This window comes from Eumetopias jubatus, unplaced genomic scaffold (genome assembly GCF_037043125.1).
Source record: "Eumetopias jubatus isolate StellerSeaLion01/CBP00866 unplaced genomic scaffold, mEumJub1_p1.0 scaffold_14, whole genome shotgun sequence".
NCBI lineage: Eukaryota > Metazoa > Chordata > Mammalia > Carnivora > Otariidae > Eumetopias > Eumetopias jubatus.
The window spans coordinates 95,836,495-95,860,332 of NW_028274820.1; the positions used below are offsets into that span (position 1 = coordinate 95,836,495).

The following is a 23,838-nucleotide window of genomic DNA, read 5'->3' on the forward strand; positions in this document are numbered from 1 at the left end:
TAGCCCAGAAAGGAAAGGGGTCAATGGGACATGGAGAGGGAGGGGTGCTAGTCACACGTTGTGGAGAAGGAACTGGTGAAAAGAACTGAGAGGCTAGACGAGGAACTTGGGATGACTTTTAACTCCACAGAAGGTTTACTTGACTCCTGCTTTGGAATTCTTTTCCATAGAGGAGGCAGATAAAGCTCAGACCTGTGGACCTCATCTTCCCATAGGGCAGGCTTCAGTTAGACTGAGAAGATCTCTGTGCCAGCTGACAGGTGGGCAGCTGTGACTGGTGAACCGCTTTCACACCGAGGATCGGGAGTGGAAGGAGACACCTCTAGATGACAGACGTCTGTAGAATCCTTATCCTCAGTTCTTCCACCTGTACCTTCTGCTGTCCAGAATCTCCAAGCAAGATATAAATTCTGTGCTTTCTTTGTGCCTGTTAATATCCACTACATCCTTATCCTCCGCACAGGATTCAGGCATCAACATGAATTGTATTCTATTAGCCTTGCTGATGGTGACTGGTGAGTGACTGAAGGTAACTCTTTGTCAAATTTATTAGGACTCTGTTGGGGGGTGAGGCTGTGGCGCTGTGTTGGGGAGGGAGAGCTGGTGGATGAGGGATGTCAAAGTTTCGGAAATGGGTGATACATTACTCATTTTCTGTACAGGCTCAGTCATTGGTAGGACCTAACTAAAACTTTCTGTTGTGGGCTCAAACCTCCCAATGTCTTACAAAGTTCTCGGGCTCAAACATGGAGGTGTGCCAGAAAGGAGGATGGAGGTAGGAGCCTGGAAGGGGGCATAGGAATGTACTGAAGACATAGAAAACAAAAAAGCAGGTGTTCTGCTGTAAGGGTCAAAAGGAAAGGGTTTATTTTGCTCTTGGGCTTTAAAATGTAATGTGCAATCGTAAGAATAATCACCATCAGCACTGCCACCATAAAAGCACATAACTATATAGTGCTTTTATAACAGATACTGCTTTCTTCATATTATCTCATTTGATTCTTATAACAACTTTGTGAGATAAGTATTATTATTGTCCTCATTTTTTCTGATGAGGAAACTAAGGCACAGAGTAATTAAGTAACTCGCCCATAATGAGGTTGGTATGGCTCTGTAATTAGGCAATTATGCTCTTCTACCCAGTTATATGGCCTGGGACAAATACCCTAACCTCTCTGAGCCTCAGTTTCCATATGTGCAACATGAGAAAAATGTCTGTCTTTTAAGGACATCAATGCTTCCTAAACCTATATGAGACTGAGTGGAGTTAACCAAGTTAAGTGGGGTAGGGGGTTGGTAGGTCGTTTCAGACAGAGGTGCAGGTCGTTTCACTAAGTGTGAAGGTCATGAGGTGTGACATGTTAACTAAAAGACCATCTGTGTGGCTGGAGCACAGAGGAAGGAAGTAGATTAAGAGTCATATAGTAGAGGGTCTTCTAGCCTTAATTTTAGAAATGATCCTGGATGTAATAGGAATCCTTTAAAGAGTTTTAAATATCCGAGTTATATTACCACACTTAGGATTTAGAAACCTTCACATGACTTTAGTAGGGAGACTGGTTTTGGGTAGAGACGTGGGTTATGGGTGGGAAAGATCTGGAGAGAAATTTAAGAGACTGTTGCAACTCTCCGGGCAACAGAGTGGACTGGGGTGGTGGCAGTGAGTCTGAGATAAAGGAAAAGGTTACCAGAGGTAATAGTGAGGTCAGTGGAATGTGAGGAATGAGGGGCAGGAAAAAGTGAAGGCTGTTACCCAGATTTCTGGCTGGGTGAATGGTAGTACAATTTACGGAAATCAGGAACACTGGACAAGGAGGTATTTGGGGAAGGAGACAGGTTACTTTTTTGACTTCCTGAGTTGGAAGTACTTTTGAGACATCAAATGGCGATGTCCACCTGAATATAAAGGTCAGGAACTCATGACCCGAGTCTGAGCTGGGATGCAGATTTTGGAATTTGGGAATCTTGACAGGATTTGAATTCATGGGAATGAGTAGAAAAGATTACTTGAGAAGAGTTTATGGAAATGTGTAAAAGACAGAACTATGAAGAATTCTAACTGCCTTTTTTTGTTTAAAATTCTTATTTTGAAATAATTATACATTTATAGGAAGTTGCAAGAAATGTGTAGAGTACCACGTATCTTCATCTGGTTTCCACCGTGGTAACATCTTGCATAACTATGGCACGAAAAGATAGCAAACCATGAAACTGACATCGATACGATCCGGTTTATTCGGCTTTCCTCATTTTTACATGTGTGTGTATTTAAATCTATGCAACTTCACACGTGTAGGTCTATGCATCCATCACTACTTTGAAGACACAGAACAGTCCATCACCGCAAAGTCCCTCCTGTTGCCCTACTATGGACACACCATTACATTCTCCCTCCTCCACACCTCCCCCCTTCCCTAAGCCATGGCAACTACTAATGTGTTCTCCATTCCTGTAGTGTTGTTGTTGCAAGAATGTTACAGAAATGGAATATACAGTATGTTATATTTTAGGATTGGCTCTTTTCACTCAGCATAATTCCCTTGGGATTTGTCAAGTTGTGTGTATATCAATAGTTTATTCTTTTTATACTGTTATTCTGGAATATGGATGCACACTGGTTTGTTTAACCATTCACCTACCAAAGCACATTTGGGTAGTTTTCAGGTTTTGGCTTTTACAAATAAAGCTGCTACGTTTTTGTGTGATAGTAAGTTTTTGTTTGTCTGGGATACATGTCCAAGAATGCAATTTCTGGTGGAATGGTAATTGTATGTTTAGTTTTATACCATACTGCCAAATTGTTTTCCAGATTGGCTGTACCATTTTAGATTCCCACCAACAATATGTGAGTGAACTATTTTCTCTATTTCTCTGTCAGCCTTTAGTGTTGTCACCAAAGTTCATTATTTTTCACATTAGTCATTCTGTTAGGTATGTAGTAATACCTTATTTAAATTTTAATGTTCATTTTCCTAGTGACTAATGATGTCAAATATCTTTTCCTGTGCCTATTTACCATATGGATATTCTTTTTAGTGAAGTGTTTGTTCTTGTCTTTTGCCTATTTTCTAATTAGATTGTTTGTTTTATTAACTGTTGAGTCTGAGAATATGTATCCAGGCTAGATATAAGTCCTTTGTCAGCTAGGAGGTCTGCACATATTTTTCCCAGACTATAACTTGTCTTTAAACTCTATTGAGAGAGGGCGCCTGGGTGGCTCAGTTGGCTAAGCGACTGCCTTCGGCTCAGGTCATGATCCTGGAGTCTCGGGATCGAGTCCCACATCGGGCTCCCTGCTGAGCAGGGAGTCTGCTTCTCCCTCTGACCCTCCCCCCTCTCATGCTCTCTCTCTCTCAAATAAATAAATAAGTAAAATCTTTAAAAAAAATAAACTCTATTCAGAGAGTCTTTTATAAAGCAATTGTTTTTAATTTTGATGAGGTCCAATTTATCATTTGAGCCATAGGTTATTCAGAAGTCTGTTTAATCTCCATGTATTTTGGAATTTTCCAGTTATCTTTCTGTTATTCATTTCTAGTTTAATTCCATTGTGGCTTAAGATCAGAAATTGTGTGATTCCCTATTCTTTTAAGTATGTTAAGGTGTGGTGTGTGGTCCAGAATGTGGTCTATCTTGGTGAATGTTCCATGTGAGCCTGAGAGGAATGTGTATTCTGTTGTTTTTACAAAAGCAGTCGATAACTGTCAATTACATCCAATTGGTTGAAGGTGCTGTGGACTTAAATGATATCCTGACTAGTTTTCTGCCTTCTGGAACTGTCCATTCCTGATAGAGGGGTATTGAAGTTTCCAAGTAGGAGGATGGATTTATCTGTTCTTTGTAGTTCTATCAGCTTTTACCTCACATAATTTGATGCTCTGTGATTATGCACCTGCATACTAAGGATTGTTATGTCTTCTTGGATCATTGATCCCTTTATTATAATGTAATAATGCCTGTCTATCTCTGATAACTTTCCTTGAAGTCTGTTCTGTTTGAAATTAAATATAGCTACTCCTGCTTTCTTTTGATTAGTGTTAGTGGGGTATATCTTTCTCCATCCATTTACTTTTGGTCTATATGTCTTTATATTTAAAGTGGGTTTAGGGGTGCCTGGCTGGCTCAGTCAGAGGAGCATGTGACTTGATCTTAGGGAAGCCCCATGTTGGGTGTAGAGATTACTTAAATAAATAAAACTTTAAAAAAATTTAAAGTGGATTTATTGTAGACAACGTACAGTTGGATCTTATATTTTGATTCATTCTAACAATCTCTGTGTTTTAATTGATGCATTTAAACTACTGACAGGCATAGTGATTATTGATATGGTTGGATTAATATCCACCGTATTTGCTATTGTTTTCTATTTGTTGTCTTATGTTCCTATTTTTGTCTTTCACTTTTTTTTTGGTCTGCCACTTGTGATTTTAATGGAGTATTTTATATTATTTTATTCTCTCTCCTTTCTTGGCATATCCATTATACTTCTTTTTTTATGGGTATTAAAGAGGGCACTTCTGCATGGAGCACTGGGTGTTATACGCAAACAATGAATCATGGAACACTACATCAAAAACTAATGATGTAATGTATGGTGATTAACATAAGATAATAAAAAAAAAGAAAAAACAGAAAAAAATGTTTTTTATATGATTGCTCTAGAGTTTGCAATATAAATTTACAATTAATACTCATCCACTTTCAAAAACACTATGTCAGTGCATGGATAGTATGAGTACCTTATGATAACAAAATAAATCCTTTCCCTTACATCATTGCTGTCATTCATTTCACTTGTATATGAGCATATACACATATAGGCATACATCATTGAATACATTGCTGCTATTACTATTTTGAGCAAACTGTTGTTTATTATATCAATTAAGAATAAAAAATAAGTTTTTTACTTTCACTTATTCTCTTTGAAGCTGTTCCCTTCCTTTTGAAAAACCGAATTTGTGACTTATATTATTTTCCTTCTCTTAAAGATCTTATTTAATATTTCTTACAAAGCAGGTCTACTGGCAACAGATTCCCTCAATTTTTGCTTATCTGAGAAAGTTTTTATTTTTCCTTCACTTTTGAAGGATAATTTCACAGGGTACAGAATTCTAGGTTGGTTTTTTTTGTCTCTCAATACTTCAAATATTTTTCTGCACTTTCTTCTTGTTTGCATGGTTTCTGAGGAGAAGTTGGATGTAATTCTTATCTTTGTTCCTCCACAGGTAAGGTGTTTTTTTCTTGGGTTTCTTTCAGGACTGTTTTCTTTATCTTTGATTTTCTATCTTAAGTGATATGCCTTGGTGCAATTTTTTGGTTGTTGTTGGTGGGGTTTTTTTTTGTTGTTGTTTGTTTGTTTTGTTTTGTTTTGTTTTTTGCATTTATCCTACTTAGTGCTCTCTGAGCTTCCTGGATCTGTGTTTTGAAATATGTCATTTATTTTGAGGAAATTTTCAGTCTTACTGTTTCAAATATTTTTCCATTTCTTTCTCTCTTTCTTCTGACATTTCCTTTATGCATATGTTACACTTTTTTTTTTAAGTTGTTCACAGCCCTTGGATATCCTATTTTGTCTTTTTAAGTCTTTGTTCTCGCTCCCTCTCTCTTTCTGTCTTTCCTTTCATTTTAGTTTTGGACGTTTCTATTGATATATTTGTAAGCTCAAAGATTCTTTTCTCAGTGATGTCCAATCTACTAGTAAGCCCATCAAAGGCATTCTTCATTCTATGGACAGCCATATGCAGAAGAATAAAAGTGGACTACTTTCTTACACCATACACAAAAATAAACTCAAAATGGATGAAAAACCTAAATGTGAGACAGGAATCCATCGAAATCCTAGAGGAGAACACAGGCAGCAACCTCTTTGACCTTGGCTGCAGCAACTTCTTGCTAGACACATCTCCCGAGGCAAGGGAAACAAAAGCAAAAATGAACTATTGGGACTTCATCAGGATAAAAAGCTTTTGCACAGCAAAGGAAATAGTCAACAATACTAAAAGCAATCTATGGAATGGAAGAAGATATTTGTAAATGACTTGTCTGATAAAGGGTTAGTATCCAAAATCTATAAAGAACATATCAAACTCAACACCCCAAAAAACCAAAAAATCCAGTCAAGAAATGGGCAGAAGACATGAACAGACATTTCTCCAAAGAACACATATAAATGGCTAACAGATGCATTAGGTTTTTTTGTTTTGTTTTGTTTTTGAACTATACTTATGGTTGGTGCTTTGAAATCATTGTCAGCAATTCTGTCATCTTAGTCATATAAGTCATATAACTTAGTCATAAGTTTTTTCTCATTCAAGTTGTGATTTTCTTGGTTCTTGGTATGATGGATGATCCTCGGTTTTCCTAGTTTGGATATTACACTCTGAAACTCCAGGTCCTATTTAATCTTCTTTTTTAGCAGGCAGTTACCTCCATTCAGGTGTAGTGTTGCAGGTCTTGGTGAAAGTCAGTGTTTAGCCTCTTTCTGAACCTACTTATACCATTGCCAGCAGAAGTGGAGTGCTGCCTCATTACCTCATTGAATATGGGTGGGATGGAAATTAGCCTTCCCCCTCAGGTACTTGACATCTTTTGGGTGGAAGTGGAGCTCTGTCACATATCACTTATTGCCACTAAATAGGGGTGGAAGCTTAGCTCCCTGTTGGGCTGTGCTCACACCAAGAAGGGGTGAAGTGAATTGAAGTTTTGCATTTACCAGAACATTTCCATGTTGAAGGGTGGGTATTGAAATTCACCTCCCTACTGTGCTCCATTTACCAGGGGATGGAGGAAACAATGTTCTGAGTAGCTCTGCCTTACATAGTCTTGTTCAATTTAGTTGTCAAATGATGCTGAAAGCTTGGCAACCTGCTGAGTCCTGGGGACATAGGGCCATGTGTGGTGGAGGGAAGGAAGCAGAGTACTCTTAGCTTTGCCTCAGACTGCCTCCATTAGCCTCCTGGCCACTGTGCAGAGGCTCAGCTTTCCCCAGGGCCCCATTCATACTACTCTGGTTGAGGAATTGGAGTATTGCCTGCTTCCACTGGGAGTGAGGGTGGAATATTAGTCCCCTACTCAGCCTTGGTGAAACCATGGCAGGTGGGCAGTTTTCCACTGTTGTTTGGTTAGAGTAGGGTGGGTGTTGTCAAAAAGAGTTCCTTTGTGTTAGACCACTCATTCCCCTTTCCTTTGGCTAGAGGGAGCAGGCTTTTCTTGGAGTTTTAAAATTTGTTTTGTTTTTGTTTGTTGTCTTTGCTTTTTGGTGGTTCTGGATTATAGGCTACTCTGCTCCAGTGCCCTATCCTGGATCTATGAGATGTAAGGAGAATACCCAGGGAACTTAGTATTATGTTGTTCCTTAAGTCCCCAGGTTCCTTAGGCAGTCCACTTTCTTCTTTCCATTATTCAGAGTCTTCCTATGCTTGTTGTGTTTGTTGTGTGGGGTTTTTAGGTATAAAAGTGAAGAGCTGGGAGGGGGGGAATGTGGCTACTCCTTCTTGGATCAAATGTAAAATTGAGCTCTAATGTTTTAGGGACTGCTACAAGATGAGAGCCTGGTAATGTACCTTATGAGGCAGGAGAAATTAAAAATGTAATTTATACCAGTCAGAGGAGTCTGTTTCTAGGAGGAGGAAGTTGTTAATGTGTTCTATGCCTGTGACAGATTAAGGAAGTTAAAACTGCAGACACAGTGAAGGCAGGTAGTTGCATTAATATGGAGTTAAAATTTGCCCAGTTAAAGTATAACTCAAGGACATTAGGACAAGGGATCTCTAAGGAGTAATAAGAACATAATTAAAATGATGAATAAACGGATCTAACTCAGGTAGAGAGAGAAGGTAAAACAGGCAGGGACTGACTGGAACCCAGGGGTAAGGACGCAGTGTGTCAGTTTCTAACGAGTTCTTAGAATCAGTGACTGTAAAGCTTGGTCAAAAGTGAGTTAGGGCATCAGGGCTTTGGTGGAAAGCAATCTGAGCATTTTTAGAGTAAATGACCAATATTCAGTTGGGGCCTCAGCCTGACATATAACTCAGTTTTGATTAGGAGAAACCTGTTCCTCAGCTTTCCTTGGAAGTCCCAGTGGCTTGAAGGAACTCTGTCTTGTTGCTGCAGGTCAGATGGAGCTAGGAGTAGTGCAGACTTCTTAAAGCTAACGAGAGATGGTCTGGAGTCAGGAATAGATCATGGGATTAAATAAGACTTAATTTATGCACTGGATTATTTTAGAGTAAGAAGGAATGTGAAGATTATCTGTGTTCTCAACTTTTTTGGGCATGAGAACCTCTTTTAGTCTTAAAATATTTTGACTCTTTGAATGATATTTATTGATAGAATACTTATGTAATGACAAAAAGATGAATTAACTACCTTTGTTAAAGCAATGTGTATCTTATTAAAATACTGTTTACCTGGATTTCCCCGGTCAGCTTTACCTTTGAAGTAGATCTTGTGTCCATCCACCCACTTACGTGCTCTTCATCTCCACTGCTGCCACTCTAGTGCAAGTCACATCACTACTACAGTAAGCCTAACTGTTTCTTCTCTTGCCCTTTTCCAATCCATTTCTTTTTTTTCTTAGGATTATTTATTTATGAGAGAGAGAGCGCACGTGAGAGCAAGCATGAGCAAGGGGAGGGGCAGAGGGAAAGGGAGAAGCAGACTACCTGCCGAGCAGAGAGCCCAATGCAGGGCTGGATCCAAGGACCCTGAGACCATGACCTGAACTGAAGGCAGACTGAGCCACCCAGGCACCCCTCGAATCCATTTCTAATCAAAATCCAGTGATGTTTTTAAAAAAATAATTGGATCACATAACTTTTATATATTCAAATTCTTTTAATAGATTTTTATTATGCTCAGAATACAATCCAAACTCCTGAGCATGGCTTTCAAGCCCTGCTCGATGAGCTCCCTGCCTCCTGCCAAGGCTCATTGTGGGCCAGTCTTTTACTCAGCCTCTATGCTTCAGTCTCCTTGGCTTTCTTCAGATTCCCGAACACTCCTAGTCCTAACTCCTCTTTGAGTCTTTGTATACATGCAGTTCCTCTCCTGAAAATCTCTTTCTTCTGCTCTTCCCATGGCTGGTTTTTCTCATCTTTCTGTCTCAGATTACCTGTCATTTACCTAGCAAGTACTTCTTTGCACACCCAAACTACATTAGATTCTTCATTTACTCTTTCTTATTATGCTTTCTCATGGAACACTGTTACTTTCTCATCACAATTTATAACTATCCATTTATGTACTTATTTGCTTGTTGTCTATCTCCCTCATTTCATGGAGGCAAAATCTACTTCTATCTTGGGTACCTTTTTATATTTAACATCCAATATATTGCCTGGCATATAGCAAGTATTCAGGAAATACTTTTTAAGATAAATGTATGCATATATGAATTTGGAAAAAAGTACACACTCATATACATAACATTAACTCTTAGTCTTCTGTTGATGCTTGCTTCACAAAGGGATTCAGAAAACCATTTTATTAATTTCAGAGCCTCCCAGTGGACCCCTGCACACAAAGGAAATTTTATTCCAACCCATTAATTTATTTGTATAATACATGCATACTGAGTTCCTGCCAGACACTGTCCTAGTTAGTGGGGGATATTGTGTAAGTTATTGTTCCTTCACTACTTATCGTCTACAGGTAAAACAGCATGGACCCCGAAACATAAATTGACAAAGCAAGAGAAGCCCAAATTGGAAAAAAAGTGACAAAGACAAGAAAGGATAAGAAAAAAATCTCCAGAAACAACAACAAAACAAGTAATAGAATGGCAATAAATACATATCGATAACTACTTTGAAAGTGAATGGACTAAATGCTCCAGTCAAGAGACACAGGGTGGCAGAATGGGTTAAAAAAACAAGACACATCTATATGCTGCCTACAAGAGACTCGTTTTAGATCTAAAGACACCTACAGATTGAAAGTGAGGAGGTGGAGAAACCTTTATCACACAGATGGATGTCAAAGGAAAGCCAGAGTAGCAATACTTATATCAGACAAACTAGATTTTATCCCAGATTATAGCAAGAGATGAAGAAGGGCATTATATAATAATAAAGGGGACACTCCAACAAGAAGATTCAACAATTGTAAATATTTATACACCCAACCTGGGAGCACCCAGATAAACAAACAATTATTAAACATAAAGGAACTAATTGATAATAACACAATAATAGTAGGGGACTTTAATATTCCACTTACATTAATGAACAGATCATCTAAACAGAAAATAAACATGGAAAGAATGGCTTTGAATGACACACTGGACCAGATGGACTTAACAGATAAATGCAGAACATTCCATCCTAAAACAGCAGAATACATATTCTTTTCAAGTGCACATGGAACATTCTCCAGAATAGGTTGCATTTTAGGTCACAAAACAGGCCTCAACGAATACAGAAAGATTGAAATCATACCATGCACCTTTTCTGATCACAATGCTATGAAACTAGAAGTTATCCACAAGAAAAAATTTAGAAAGACCACACATACATAGAGGTTAAACAACATGCTACTCAAAATAAATGGGTCAACCAGGAAATCAAAGAAGAAATAAAAAAAATACATGGAAACAAATGAAAATGAAAACACAACAGTCCAAAACCTATGGGATGCAGCAAAAGCAGTCCAAAGAGGGAAGTATATAGCAATACAGGCCTACCTCAAGCAGTAAGAAAAACTCTCAAACACTCTAACCTTACACCTAAAGGAACTACAGAAGAACAACAAATGAAGCCTAAAGCCAACAGAAGGAAGAAAATAATAAAGATTAGAGCAGAAATAAATTATATAGAAACTAAAAAAAATACGGTAGAACAGATCAATGAAACCAGGAGCTGGTTCTTTGAAAAAATTAGTAAAATTGATTAACCTCTAGCCAGACTTATCAAAAAGAAAAGAGAAAGGACCCAAATTAATAAAACCACTAATGAGAGAGGAGAAATAACAGCTAATACCACAGATATACAAATAATTATGAGATTATGAAAAACTATATGTGAACAAATTGAATAACCTAGAAGAAATGGATAAATTCCTAGAAACATATAAACTATCAAAAGTGAAACAGAAAAAGATAGAAAACTTGAACATACTGATAACCACCAAAGAAATTGAGTCAGTAATCAAAAAACTCCCAACGAACAGAAGTCCAGGGACAAGTCTACCAAACACTTAAAGAAGAGTTAATACCTATTCTTCTCAAACTACTCCAAAAATGAAAAAGAGAAGGAAAACTTCCAAACTCATTATATGAGGCCAGCATTACCCTGATATCAAAACTAGATGAAGACACCACTAAAAAAGAGAACTACAGGCCAATATCCCTGATGAAGATGGGTGCAAAAATTCTCAATAAAATACTTGCAAATTGAATCTATTAAAAGAATCATTCACAACAATCAAGTGAGATTTATTTCTGAGCTGCAAGGGTGGTTCAATATCTGCAAATCATAGGATACTTTCAGTAGATGCAGAAAAAGCATTTGACAAAGTACAACATCCATTCATGATAAAAACTCTCAACAAAGTACGGTTGGAGGGAACATTCCTCAACATCATAAAGGTCATATATGAAAAACCCACAGCTAATATCCTCAATGAGGAAAACTGAGAGCTTTTCCTCTATAATCAGGAGCAAGACAGGAATGTCCACTCTCATCAGTTATTTAACAGTACTGGAAGTCCCAACCACAGCAATTGATGACAAAAAGAAATAAAAGGCATCCACATTGGCAAGGAAGAAGTCAAACTTTCACTATTTGCAGATGCCATGATGCTCTATATAGAAAACCTGAAAGACTCCACCAGAAAATTACTAGAACTGATACACGAATTCAGCAAAGTCACAGGCTATAAAATCACCGTACAGAAATCTGTTGCATTTCTATACAGCGATAATGAAGCAGCAGAAAGAGAAATGAAGGAAAAAAATTTTTAAAAAGTACATCAAGTGTTTAGTACAGTGTTTGTACAGTATGTTTCTCTAGTACCATAGAGTTAGGGGCTAAGTGATTAATGAGTCGTAAATATTGATATTATCTGATATTGGCATCCTGAAATCTCCATAAGCAACCTGAGTTCTCTTTAGTCAGCTAGGTTATATCCCTTGATTCTCTTTTCTTTTTGTTCCAGGTGTTGTCTCATACGTTAGTGAAGACATGGAAGGGTTTAATCATCTTCTCTACTTATTTTACCTGAATTCCAGTTATCAGTCCTGTGTGGGGACTTTGATTGCCCCTCAGTGGGTCTTGACAGCAGCACACTGCTTCTTACCGTAAGTGATGGGGATCTGTCCACTCTGTTCCAAGGCTCCAAGACTCCCTAAATACATGTGTTGGTTTATATACCTATTGGTGTGTACCTGCAACTATACCTCTTGGTGTATAACTCTAGAGTATATAATTAGGAGTGGAATTGCTGGATAATAGAGGATGCAAATGTTCACTTCTGCACATCTTCCAGCAATTTATAAGCATTTTCCCACATTGGGTATTGTCAAACATTTTTACTATTTTGCTGATTGTGTCAAATATCTTGTTATGCTCTTAATTTTTTTATCTTTATTAGTAGTGATGATTGGCATAATTTTTTCTCCTTCTTTTCCTTCTCCACCCTCCTCCTTCTGCTAATAGTGTTTCTTCTGGGAAATTCTCTTTCATGTTTTTTGAACATTTTGTGAATTTTTAAAAAATTGCTTTGTAGGACTTCTATAAATGTTGTAGTTATTACTCTTTTGTCAATTACATATGTTGAAAATATCTTTTTCCGGTTTGTGGCTTGATTTTCTCTTTACAGTGTATTTTGATAAAAGCTCTTAACTTGAGTATAATTCAACTTAACACTTAAATTATCAATCTTTATTTCTGGTAAATAGACTCAAAATGGTTGAAAGACCTCAATGTGAGACAGGAGTCCATCAGACTCCTAAAGGTGAACACAGGCAGCAACCTCTTCGACCTCAGCCACAGCAACTTCTTCCTAGAAACATCGCCAAAGGCAAGGGAGGCAAAGGCAAAAATGAACTATTGGGATTTCATCAAGATAAAAAGCTTTTGCACAGCAAAGGAAACAGTCAACAAAACCAAAAGACAACTGACAGAATGGGAGAAGATATTTGCAAATGACATATCAGATAAAGGGCCAGTACCCAAAATCTATAAAGAACTTATGAAACTCAACACCCAAAGAACAAATGATCCAGTCAAGAAATGGGCAGAAGACATGAACAGACATTTCTGTAAAGAAGACATCCAAATGGCCAATGGACACATGAAAAAGTGCTCAACATCCCTCGGCATCAGGGAAATCCAAATCAAAACCTCAGTGAGATACCACCTCAGACCAGTCAGAATGGCTAAAATTAACAAGTCAGGAAACGACAGATGTTGGTGAGGATGCAGAGAAAGGGGAACCCTCCTACACTGTTGGTGGGAATGCAAGCTGGTGCAGCCACTCTGGAAAACAGTATGGAGGCTCCTCAAAAAGTTGAAAATAGAGCTACCATATGGCCCAAAATTGTACTACTGGGTATTTACCCCAAATATACAAATGTAGTGATCCAAAGTGGTACGTGCACCCCAATGTTTATGGCAGCAATGTCCACAATAGCCAAACTATGGAGAGAGCCAAGATGTCCATCAACAGATGAATGGATAAAGAAGATGTGGTATGTGTATATACACACACACACACACACACACACACACACACACACACACACACACACACACACACACACACACTGGAATATTATGCAGCCATCAAAAACCCCGGAATCTTGCCATTTGCAACAACGTGGATGGAACTAGAGGGTATTATGCTAAGCGAAGTAAGTCAGTCAGAGAAAGACATGTATCATATGATCTCACTGATATGAGGAATTCTTAATCTCAGGAAACAAATAGGGTTGCTGGAGTGGTGGGGGGTGGGAGGGATGGGGTGGCTGGGTGATAGACATCAGGGAGGGGATGTGCTATGGTGAGCGCTGTGAATTTTGTAAGACTGATGAATCACAGACCTGTACCTCTGAAACAATACATTATATGTTTTTAAAAAAAGAAGATAGTAGGAAGGGTAAAATGAAGGGGGAGAAATCGGAGAGGGAGATGAACCATGAGAGACTATGGACTCTGAGAAACAAACTGAGGGTTCTAGAGGGGAGGGGGGTGGGGGGATGGTGATGGGTATTAAAGAGGGCGCGTATTGAATGGAACACTGGGTGTTATACGCGAACAATGAATCATGGAACACTACATCAAAAACTAATGATGTAATGTATGGTGATTAACATAACATAATAAAATAAAATTAAAAAAATAATTATGACTTTATTATAACTTGTGATGTCTGATAGGGTAGGCCAGCCATGTTTTTCTTTATCAGGAACACTTAGGTATTTTTTAAAATAAATTTTAAAATCAACTTGTCAAGTTCTATAAAAAACTCTACTGGGATTTATTTGGAATTGCCTTGACTCTTGTATCCGTTGGGAAGAATTAATATTTTTCTGATAATGATTATTCCTAGCCATGGATCTGGCATATCTCTCTACTTATTTTGGTTTCCCTTTGATACATTTTAAGTTCTCTCTCTCTATATATATGTATTTTATATATATATAAATATATATATATATTTAGATCATAAATATATCTAATGGCATGTTGTTTTGTTATATTCTCTTACTATTTCTAGCAATTTATGTATATGTTCCTGTGGATTTTCTATTAACCATCTTTGAAAAGGGCCACTTTCTTTTGTTTTTGTTTTTTAAAGATTTTATTTATTTATTTGACACAGAGAGAGAGATAGCGAGAGCAGGAACACAAGCAGGGGGAGTGGGAGCTTCCAGCTGAGCAGGGAGCCCGATGTGGGGCTCGATCCCAGGACCCTGGGATCACAACTGAGCCGAAGGCACGACTGAGCCACCCAGATGCCCCTGAAAAGGGCCATTTTCATTATTATTTTATTTCTAAATAATTTTTAAGAATTTCCACATGATTAAATCTTTTATTCCTAAGTTTAGAATTTGGAGCAGTAAATTTTGGGGGCTAACTTTCCAAATTAAAAGAAAATCTTTGAGTTCTAGTTTAATTGTTTTGTGGTCAGAGAGTGTTACTGATTCTTTGAAAAGAATTGAGACTTGCTTTTTGGACCAGTATAAAGTCAATTTTTATAACTCCTTGTGTGTTTGAAAGAATGTACACTCTCTAATTTTAGGATAGAAGTTTCTATACATATCAAACTTTAAATGTGTAGTTCAAGCCTTTGATATCCTTACTATTTTTTTTTTTTTGCTTAACATCAATAATTTAGAAATTTGCATTGAAATATTCTTCTGTATTTGGATTGATCAAAATAGTCCTATATATTTATTACTTTTTGTTTTTAAAAATATTTTTAGGCCATTTTATTAAGTATATATAAGTTCAGGTACATTTATAAATGTAGGTGTTTTGTGCATTCCTGATAAATCAAAATTGTGATTGTCATTACTTTCTTTCATATAGATAATATTTTTTGTTTTAAAGCCTATTTTTCAGATATTAATATGCCAATCCTGGTTTTTTTTTTTTTTTTGGTTAGTTGGCATTGTCTTGGCATATCATTTTACATCTTTTCTACCTTTCTGTATCTTTTTCATTTAAATATGTCTATTAATTTACATATAGTAGTAGGATTTAAAAAATGCAGTTTACAATTTCTGTCTTTTAACTGGAGAGTTTAGGCCATTGTGTTTATATTATACTCAGACTTGTTTCTACCTATTTTGAATTTCTATTCTTTTTATATTTGTCTAAAAATGCTTTTGCTCTATTATTTGATTAATATTTTAGATACCTTTTAATTCTTTCATTTTTGTTGTGGAATATACAGAATTTCTATTCTTTTAGCCATTGCTTTATAAATTTTAATATGGAGATTTAATGTAACAGAGTCTAAAGTTAAACAATATTTGATGCTCTTTTTTATTTCAGGTTTTTATTTAATTTCTAGTTAATTAACATATATGGTAAAATTGGTTTCAGGTGTAGAATTTAGTGATTCATCACTTAAATATAGCACTCAGTGCTCATCACAAGTGCCCTCCTTTATACGCATCACCCATTTAGCCCATCCCCTGCCCACCTCCCTCCATCAGCCCTCACTTTGTTCTCTACAGTTAAGAGTCTGTTATGGTTTGCTTCCCTCTCTTTTTTCCCCCTTCCCTATGTTCATCTGTTTTGTTTCTTAAATTCCACATATGAGTGAAATCATATGGTATTTGTCTTTCTCTGACTGACTTGTTTCACTTAGCATAATGCTGTCTAGCTCCATGTATGTTATTGCAAATGGCAAGATTTCATTGTTTTTGTTGGCTGAGTAATATTCCATTGCGTATATATACACCACCTCTTCTTTATCCATTCATCAGTCAGTGGATACTTGGGCTGCTTCCATAGTTTGGCTATTACAGATAATGCTGCTATAAACATTGGGGTATATGTAGCCCTTTGAATTGGTATATTTGTTTCTTTTGGGCAAATCCCTAGTAGTACAATTGCTGGATCATAGGTTAGTTCCATTTTTAAGTTTTTGAGGAACATCCATACTGTTTTCAGAGTGGCTGCACCAGTTTGCATTCCCAACAGTGTATGAGGGTTCCCCTTTCTCTGCCTCCTTGCCAACATCTGTTGTTTCCTGTGTTAATTTTAGCCATTCTGACAGGTGTGAGGTGATATCTCATCATGGTCTTGATTTGCATTTCTCTGATGCTGACTGATGGTGAGCATCTTTTCATGCATCTGTTGGCCATCTGGATGTCTTCTTTGGAAAAATGTTCGTGTCTTCTGCCCAATTCTTAACTGGATTATTTATTTTTTGGGTGTTGAGTTTGATAAGTTCCTCATAGATTTTAGATACTAGCCCTTTATCAGATATGTCATTTGCAAATATCTTCTCCCATTCTGTAGGTTGCCTTTTAGTTTTATTGATTGTTTCCTTTGCTGTGCCGATGCTTTTTATCTTGATGAAATTGCAATAGTTCATTTTTGCTTTTGTTTCCTTTACCTCTGGTGGTGTGTCTGGCAAGAAGTTGCTGTGGCCGAGCTCAAAGATACTGTTGCCTGTGTTCTCCTCTAGGATTTTGGTGGTTTCCTATCTCACATTTAGGTCTTTCATCTATTTTGAATTTATTCTTGTGCATGGTGTAAGAAAGGGGTCCAGGTTCATTCTTCTGCATGTGGCTGTCCAGTTTTCCTAATACCGTTTATTGAAGAGACTGTCTTTTTTCCATTGGATATTCTTTCCTGTTTTGTCAAAGCTTAGTTGACCATATAGTTGTGGGTCCATTTTTGGGTTTTCTATTCTGTTCCATTGATCTGTGTGTCTGTTTTTGTGCCAGTACCGTACTGTCTTGATGACTACAGCTTTGTAATAAAGCTTGAAGTCCAGAATGGTGATACCTCCAGCTTTTCTTTTCTTTTTCAGGACTGCTTTGGCTATTCAGGGTCTTTTGTGGTTCTATACAAATTTTAAGATTGTTTGTTCTAGCTCTGTGAAAAATGCTGGTGATATTTTGATAGGGATTGCATTAGATATGTAGATTGCTTTGGGTAATATAGATATTTTACCAATATTTGTTCTTCCAGTCCTTGAGCGTAGAATGTCTTTCTATTTCTTTGTGTCCTCTTCAATTTCTTTCATAAGTGTTCTCTAGTTTTCAGAGTACAGATCTTTTTACTCTTTGGTTAAGTTTATTCTTAGGTATCCTACAGTTTTTGGTGCAATTGTAAATGGGATTGATTCCTTGAGTTCTCTTTCTGCTGCTTCATTATTGGTGTATAGAAATCCAACAGATTTCTGTATGGTGATTTTATAGCCTGTGACTTTGCTGAATTTGTGTATCAGTTCTAGTAATATTTTGGTGGAGTCTTCTGGGTTTTCTACACAGAGTATCATGTTGTCTGTGAATAGAGAAGGTTTGACTTCTTCCTTGCCCGTTTGGATGCCTTTTATTTCTTTTTGTTGTTTGATTGCTGTGGTTGGGACTTCTGGTACTGTATTAAATAACAGTGATGAGAGTGGACTTTCCTGTCTTGTTTCTGACTGTAGAGGAAAAGCTCTCAGTTTTTACCCCCTTGAGGGTGGTATTATCTGTGGTTCTTTCGTATATGGCCTTTATGATGTTGAAGAATGTTCCTTCTATACCTACTTTCTTGAGGGTTTTTATCAAGAATGGATGCTGTATTTTGTCAAATGCTTTTTCTGCATCTCTTGAGAGGATCAAAATGTTCTTGTCCATCCTTTTATTAATGTGGTATGTCACATTGATTGATTTGGGAATCTTAAACCACCCATGCAGCCCAGGAATAAATCCTACTTGATTGTGGTGAATAATTCTTTTAATGTACTGTTGGATTGGATTTGCTAGTATCTTGTTGAGAATTTTTGCATCCATGTTCATCAGGGATATTGGCCTGTAATTCTCCTTTTTAGTGGGGTCTTTGTCTAGTTTTGGAATCAAGGTAATGCTGGCTTTGTAGAATGAGTTTGGAAGTTTTCCTTCCATTTCTATTTTTTAGAACAGTTTAGAAAATAGATATTCTTCTTTATTATCTTTGTTTTTATTTATTTTAGAAAGAGCATGTGAGTGAAGGGGGGAGGGGCAGAAGGAGAGAGAGACTCTCAAGCAGACTCTGCATTGAATACAGAGCCTGATGTGGGGCTCAGTCTCAACACCCTGTGATCATAACCTGAGCCAAAATCAAGAGTCGGTTGCTTAACTGACTGAGCCACCCAGGTGCCCCGGTATTAACTCTTCTTTAAATGTCTGGTAGAATTCCCCTGGGAAGCCATCTGTTTTGGTTACTGATTCAATTTCTTTGCTGGTTATAAGTCTGTTAAAATTTTCTATTTCTTCCTGTTTCAGTTTTGGTAGTTTGTATGTTTCTAGGAATTTATCCATTTCTTCCAGATTGCCCAGTTTGTTGGCATATACTTGCTTGTTTCTGTGGTGTTGGTTGTGATCTCTCCTCTCATTCATGATTTTATTTATTTGGGTCCTTTCTCTTTTCTTTTTGATAAGTTTGGTAGGGGTTTATCAATTTTATTAATTCTTTGAAACCAGCTCTTAGTTTTGTTGATCTGTTTTACTGTCTTGTTTCTATGTTGTTTATTTCTGCTCTAGTCTTTATTATTTCCCTTCTTCTGCTGACTTTAGGCTTTATTTGCTATTCCCTTTCTAGCTCCTTTAGGTGTAAGTTTAGGTTCTCATAGGCCTTCTTAGTTATAGTCCATCCATATCCCTCAGAGGGAACTATTCTCTTGTTTTTCCACCACAGTTTAGTTTTGCATGCTGTAGAGTTGCCTTAAGCTGAAGTTTACTCACTCTAATTTTCCTGAATCATCTATTTATCATGAACTCTTTTTTCAATATAAACCTCTGTATTTACTTATAAACATATTTTATGATAAATTAAATCACAAAATTTCTTAAGGGAAGGAAAAAAGAAATAGAGGAAGGATAAAAGAAAATATTAGAGGACACCAGCTTTAGATATTAAATTAACACTGTAAGCACCAATGACTTTCCTTTAGCAAGAAAGGAGAATAATCTTAGCAACAGGAAAAGCCAATTTGACAAACACAGATGCACAAGAGAGTTACTACAACTGATTTAAACAATAAGTTTGGGCCTAACAATTCCATCAAGTTGTATAATTAAAACACCAGTTCTCATTAATTCCCAAGGTATGGAAATGGAGTGATAGGGGTCATTAAGTGATCTCTAATTTAGAAAGACAAGAGAGAAAGAATCTTAACATGAGGGTTTCTTCCCTTTCTGTTCTAATGTATCTGTCAAATGAACAATCTTGCTCTTGTCAAAAGTTCCTCCCAGTGGCCACTGAAATTTCATATTGTTCTGGAGGAATTATGCCAATTGGAGAGACATCATATGAATTTAAACACAAAGGGAGCATGTGTTCGGTATAGAGAACCAAATAGACTGAGATGATCTAATGAGAAGTGCAACAGTCAGTAAAAACAACTTGGCCAAAGACCAGTCATCCCCACCTGGGGGCCGAGCAAAATTCTTCACTGCAAGCAGATGAAACAAAGTATGACAGTTCTCAGGAACACAGCAAAACTAAGGAAAGTCCTTATATAGTTTAACGTCTTGTAAAAGTGGCCCAAAGCAAAATTTGTCTAAAGGATGTTGCTCTAATGAGAACTTTTAAACTTGTCAATCCTTGGGCGTGGCTCAAGGATGAATTTATCAGGCCTATTCCTGTCCTATCTCTTTATTTTTATTTTATTTTTAAAAATATTTACTTATTTTGGAGAAGGAGAGCATGAGTGTGAGCGGGGGTGGGGGGGAGGGGGAGGGGAGGGACAAGCAGACTCTGCACTGAGTCCCACACGGGGCTTGATCCCACAACCCTGAGATAATGACCTCAGCCAAAATCAAGAGTCAGATGCTTAACTGACTGAGCTACCCAGGGCGGCCACCCTGTCTTATCTCTTTAGACTTTGTATTATAACTCTCTACAAGGTGACAAAGACAGACTGAGAGACATATGGTACTGTTGTTAGGAGACAATATAATCTTAGCATTTGGGAGCTCAACAAAACCATCGGTGCTCAGTACCAATGTGGTACTTATCTCACTCTTGTGGTTGGAGAAATACCTGAGTGGGAGACTCAGGGGCCTCACTGGAGTGCCCTGTTCTGAATTTAGAGTCTTGAGCCATGTTAGTGAGTGGATCTCAACTGGATCTCAGTGGAACATCCAGGATTTTTGACTATTATTTTCCCAAAGGACCACCAGAAAACCCTGTTAATCCAGCAGTTTTGATAGACATGAGTAGAGCATAGTATATTCAGATGATCCTCCTTAGCTTTAGAATATTTAAACTCTCAAAGCTGTTACTCACTTCCTCTGTAAAATTTCACATTTCTATTCCCCTCAACTCCCAGAGGAGCCTCCCTAACAAAACCTACTAGTCTCATAAAAGCCTTGACTATCCATTTACATCCTTCTTTCTACTGTTTCTAGGGGTCTTGAATTGGAGCTTCTCTCTAGAATTATGCTAAGAGTAGAGTCCAAGCCATTGCATTGCTTAATTCCTGAAGGCACCATTTACATTATAGTCTATGTGAATGACAACCCATTGGCTTGTATAATGCACAATCTGCATGACCACAGGTGGCAGCTACACATAAAGGATTAAGTGCATAAAAATGAGTGGAAAAGGTTAAATGGGTTACCATAGAAGGAAAGTGTGTGTGTGTGTGTGTGTGTGTGTGTGTGTGTGTGTGTGTGTGTGTGTGATTAGCCTTGGGATCTGGGAGTATTAATCTTTTTTCTCTTTTTCATTTTTCAGAGATCTTCAGATCATCTTTTATGGCAGTTCCACAAATCTTCGAGACTTTACTGGGGAGATTGTACCTTATGAGAGGATCATTATTCACCCAAACTTCACTGTTACCTCTCCTAAAGATGACCTCATGCTGATAAAGCTGCCTGTACCTTTTACCTTCTCCACCAAAATTTTTCAGTTGCCTACTCTCAAGAATGCAGTTAAAGATTGCTTGATTCACACTTGGTTAGACAACAAAGACTTTATTGGTGAGTGACAATCAAAAAGAAGAGTTAGTTCTTGGATATATTGACATCTTTAGGATCTCTAAGGAATTAGGGGAAGGAATTGGAACTTATAGGGTAGTGCCAGATTTCTACGCACGTGTGTAAAGCTAGAAACGGAACAACAGTATTGGCTTTCTAGAGTAGAAGTGATCTTAATTAGGGCTTTGGGAATCAAATCCTAAATCAAGGTGTTGCATGAATGTATCACATTGGCACACACCACAGGGGCTAGAATCTGAGATCTATGTTTGAGTATTGATTCTAACATTCATTATAGGTTTATGAACAAATTCTTTCACTTCTTGAATCTTAATTTGCAAATTGGTAAGAATCATATTTTCCCTTTACCTAACAGGAGTGATATTGTTATCAATTACAACAGCGGTAATAACTACCATTTGTCAATCACTACTTATGTACCAGGCATGAAGCATCCTATACACATTATATAGTCATCGTTATATATCGTGTAGATAAGTTTCCTTGGGATTTATAGCTTATAAGACAGGAAACTCAGACTCAGGGAAACTAGTTATTCAAGATCATGAACTTGGCAATGACAGAGCTTGGATTCAGATCTTGTTTGATGTGTGGAGTGTCTTCTCAGCAACCACCCCTTGATCCTGATCATCTGTCAGAGATGATAAATTGAGCAGGAGGATGTGTTTGATCCATGGTTGTTCATTCTTACTGAGAAGAAGCCCTGAAGGAGGAGGCGGCAGGGTGCCTTATGAAAAGGCAAACAGGAATCAAAGTCTCCTTATTTCCTGTGCTTAGGAAATTCAAACCATAAGCTGCAAAGAGTCAAGATTCAACTGAGCTCTAATATAAACTGCAAAAAATTACTGGGTGAAAAACTCCTTGAAGACATGTTCTGTATAGGACCCATGCTAGGAAGCCAAGAGCCGTGCCAGGTAAGTCTTCTTACGTCATTTGCCCCTAAGCTCAGTCTCTACTCTTTGTGTCTCTCATCCTTCTTCAAGGGGCTGGATTTTTCACTCAGGCTGGGAGTTCAGAGAGTAAGGTGGCTGAAGAATGATGACTCTTTCTTCTCCACCCTGTGATAGAGATGAAAGAAACAGATTTTGGGGTGGAAAGCTATCTCCCAGCTACTGCTTGGAAATACCTGTGTAGGGATGACTGGGAGGTGTAGGAGTCATTAGTGCAATGGAAAGAAGCTTTCATATGGTATTCTTATATCTTGGATCCCTCTGCATGGCAAATGTAGTAGCTGTCATTGTTGTTCAGGTGTTGAGGAAATCTCAGGCGGGAAGGAATTTCTGATCCCTCTACTCTATCTGGCAGGTGGTCACAGCTGCACCAGCCATATGTGGTGGTGAATTACAAGGAATTTTGTCTTGGGAAACTGGATGTATTCTCACAGGATACACTGTTGTCTTCACTGACCTACACAGCTACATTCCATGGATCAAGAACATTATGTCTACAAAATAAGCTGATATAGAGCTCCATTGGCACCCTTACCTCCCAGCTGATCCACAGCAACCACATTATGTATCTCAGTCCCCATCTTTCCTAGGATCTAGGCTTGATTGGAGTCCCAAAAGAGATCGTTGATGACTCCTGGATGTTGGCATGACTCTAGTCTCTTTAACTGCTTCTTTGCTTATTCCTAACTCATGACTAAATGTTTTTGACATTGAAAACATGAGTGCTGGTCTCAGGAAGTGGAATTCACCCAGGAATCTTTTTGGATTCTACCTACGCAGATATTTCTGTTAAAATACTCTCTGCTTTATCTTAAGACTGCAAAAAACAAGTGGAAATGAGGGATAATAACTACCAGGAGTCTATTTGGGTAAAGTGTAACCATATAGCTGAGCAATAATTTGCCAAAAGTTGGTCAGATGATTAGCAATTTTTCTAATGACCAAGTGTCTCCTGTGTAAATGTGTGTGTGTGTGTGTGTGTGTGTGTGTGTGTGTGTGTGTGTGTGTGTGTATGTGTATGGGTGGTTGTAGTTAGTTCCCATTAGTTACTTAAAAGATCTATAGAGTTCAGATTTGCTTAGGTTTACTGAGACCACCCAAAGGTCATTGTAATATTTGGAATAAATAAGGATTTCTGTATTTTGAACAAAAGCTGTAATGCATATTCATAAATGATAGGATGGGATTTTTTCCAATACATTTTCCTTCTGGTTTACTGCTTTTTATTTAAAATCA

General features: G+C 37.6%; 1 protein-coding gene across 1 annotated transcript; it reads left to right on the forward strand.

Moving 5' to 3' along the window:
- Positions 1-177: 177 nt before the first annotated feature.
- On the forward strand, positions 178-23,575 carry LOC114211723 (putative inactive serine protease 58). Its single transcript, XM_028106373.2, has 5 exons — positions 178-515; positions 12,157-12,298; positions 21,390-21,634; positions 22,430-22,566; positions 22,958-23,575. Exons 1-5 carry the CDS (start codon positions 479-481, stop codon positions 23,105-23,107), a joined length of 711 nt encoding a protein of 236 aa, XP_027962174.1. The 5' UTR covers positions 178-478; the 3' UTR covers positions 23,108-23,575.
- Positions 23,576-23,838: the final 263 nt, after the last annotated feature.

Coding starts and splice junctions, on each gene's coding strand:
- LOC114211723 (XM_028106373.2), top strand. CDS start 479: ATGAATTGTATTCTATTAGCCTTGCTGATGGTGACTG. Junction 516..12,156: donor AGCCTTGCTGATGGTGACTG/GTGAGTGACTGA, acceptor TTTTTGTTCCAG/GTGTTGTCTCATACGTTAGT. Junction 12,299..21,389: donor GCAGCACACTGCTTCTTACC/GTAAGTGATGGG, acceptor TTCATTTTTCAG/AGATCTTCAGATCATCTTTT.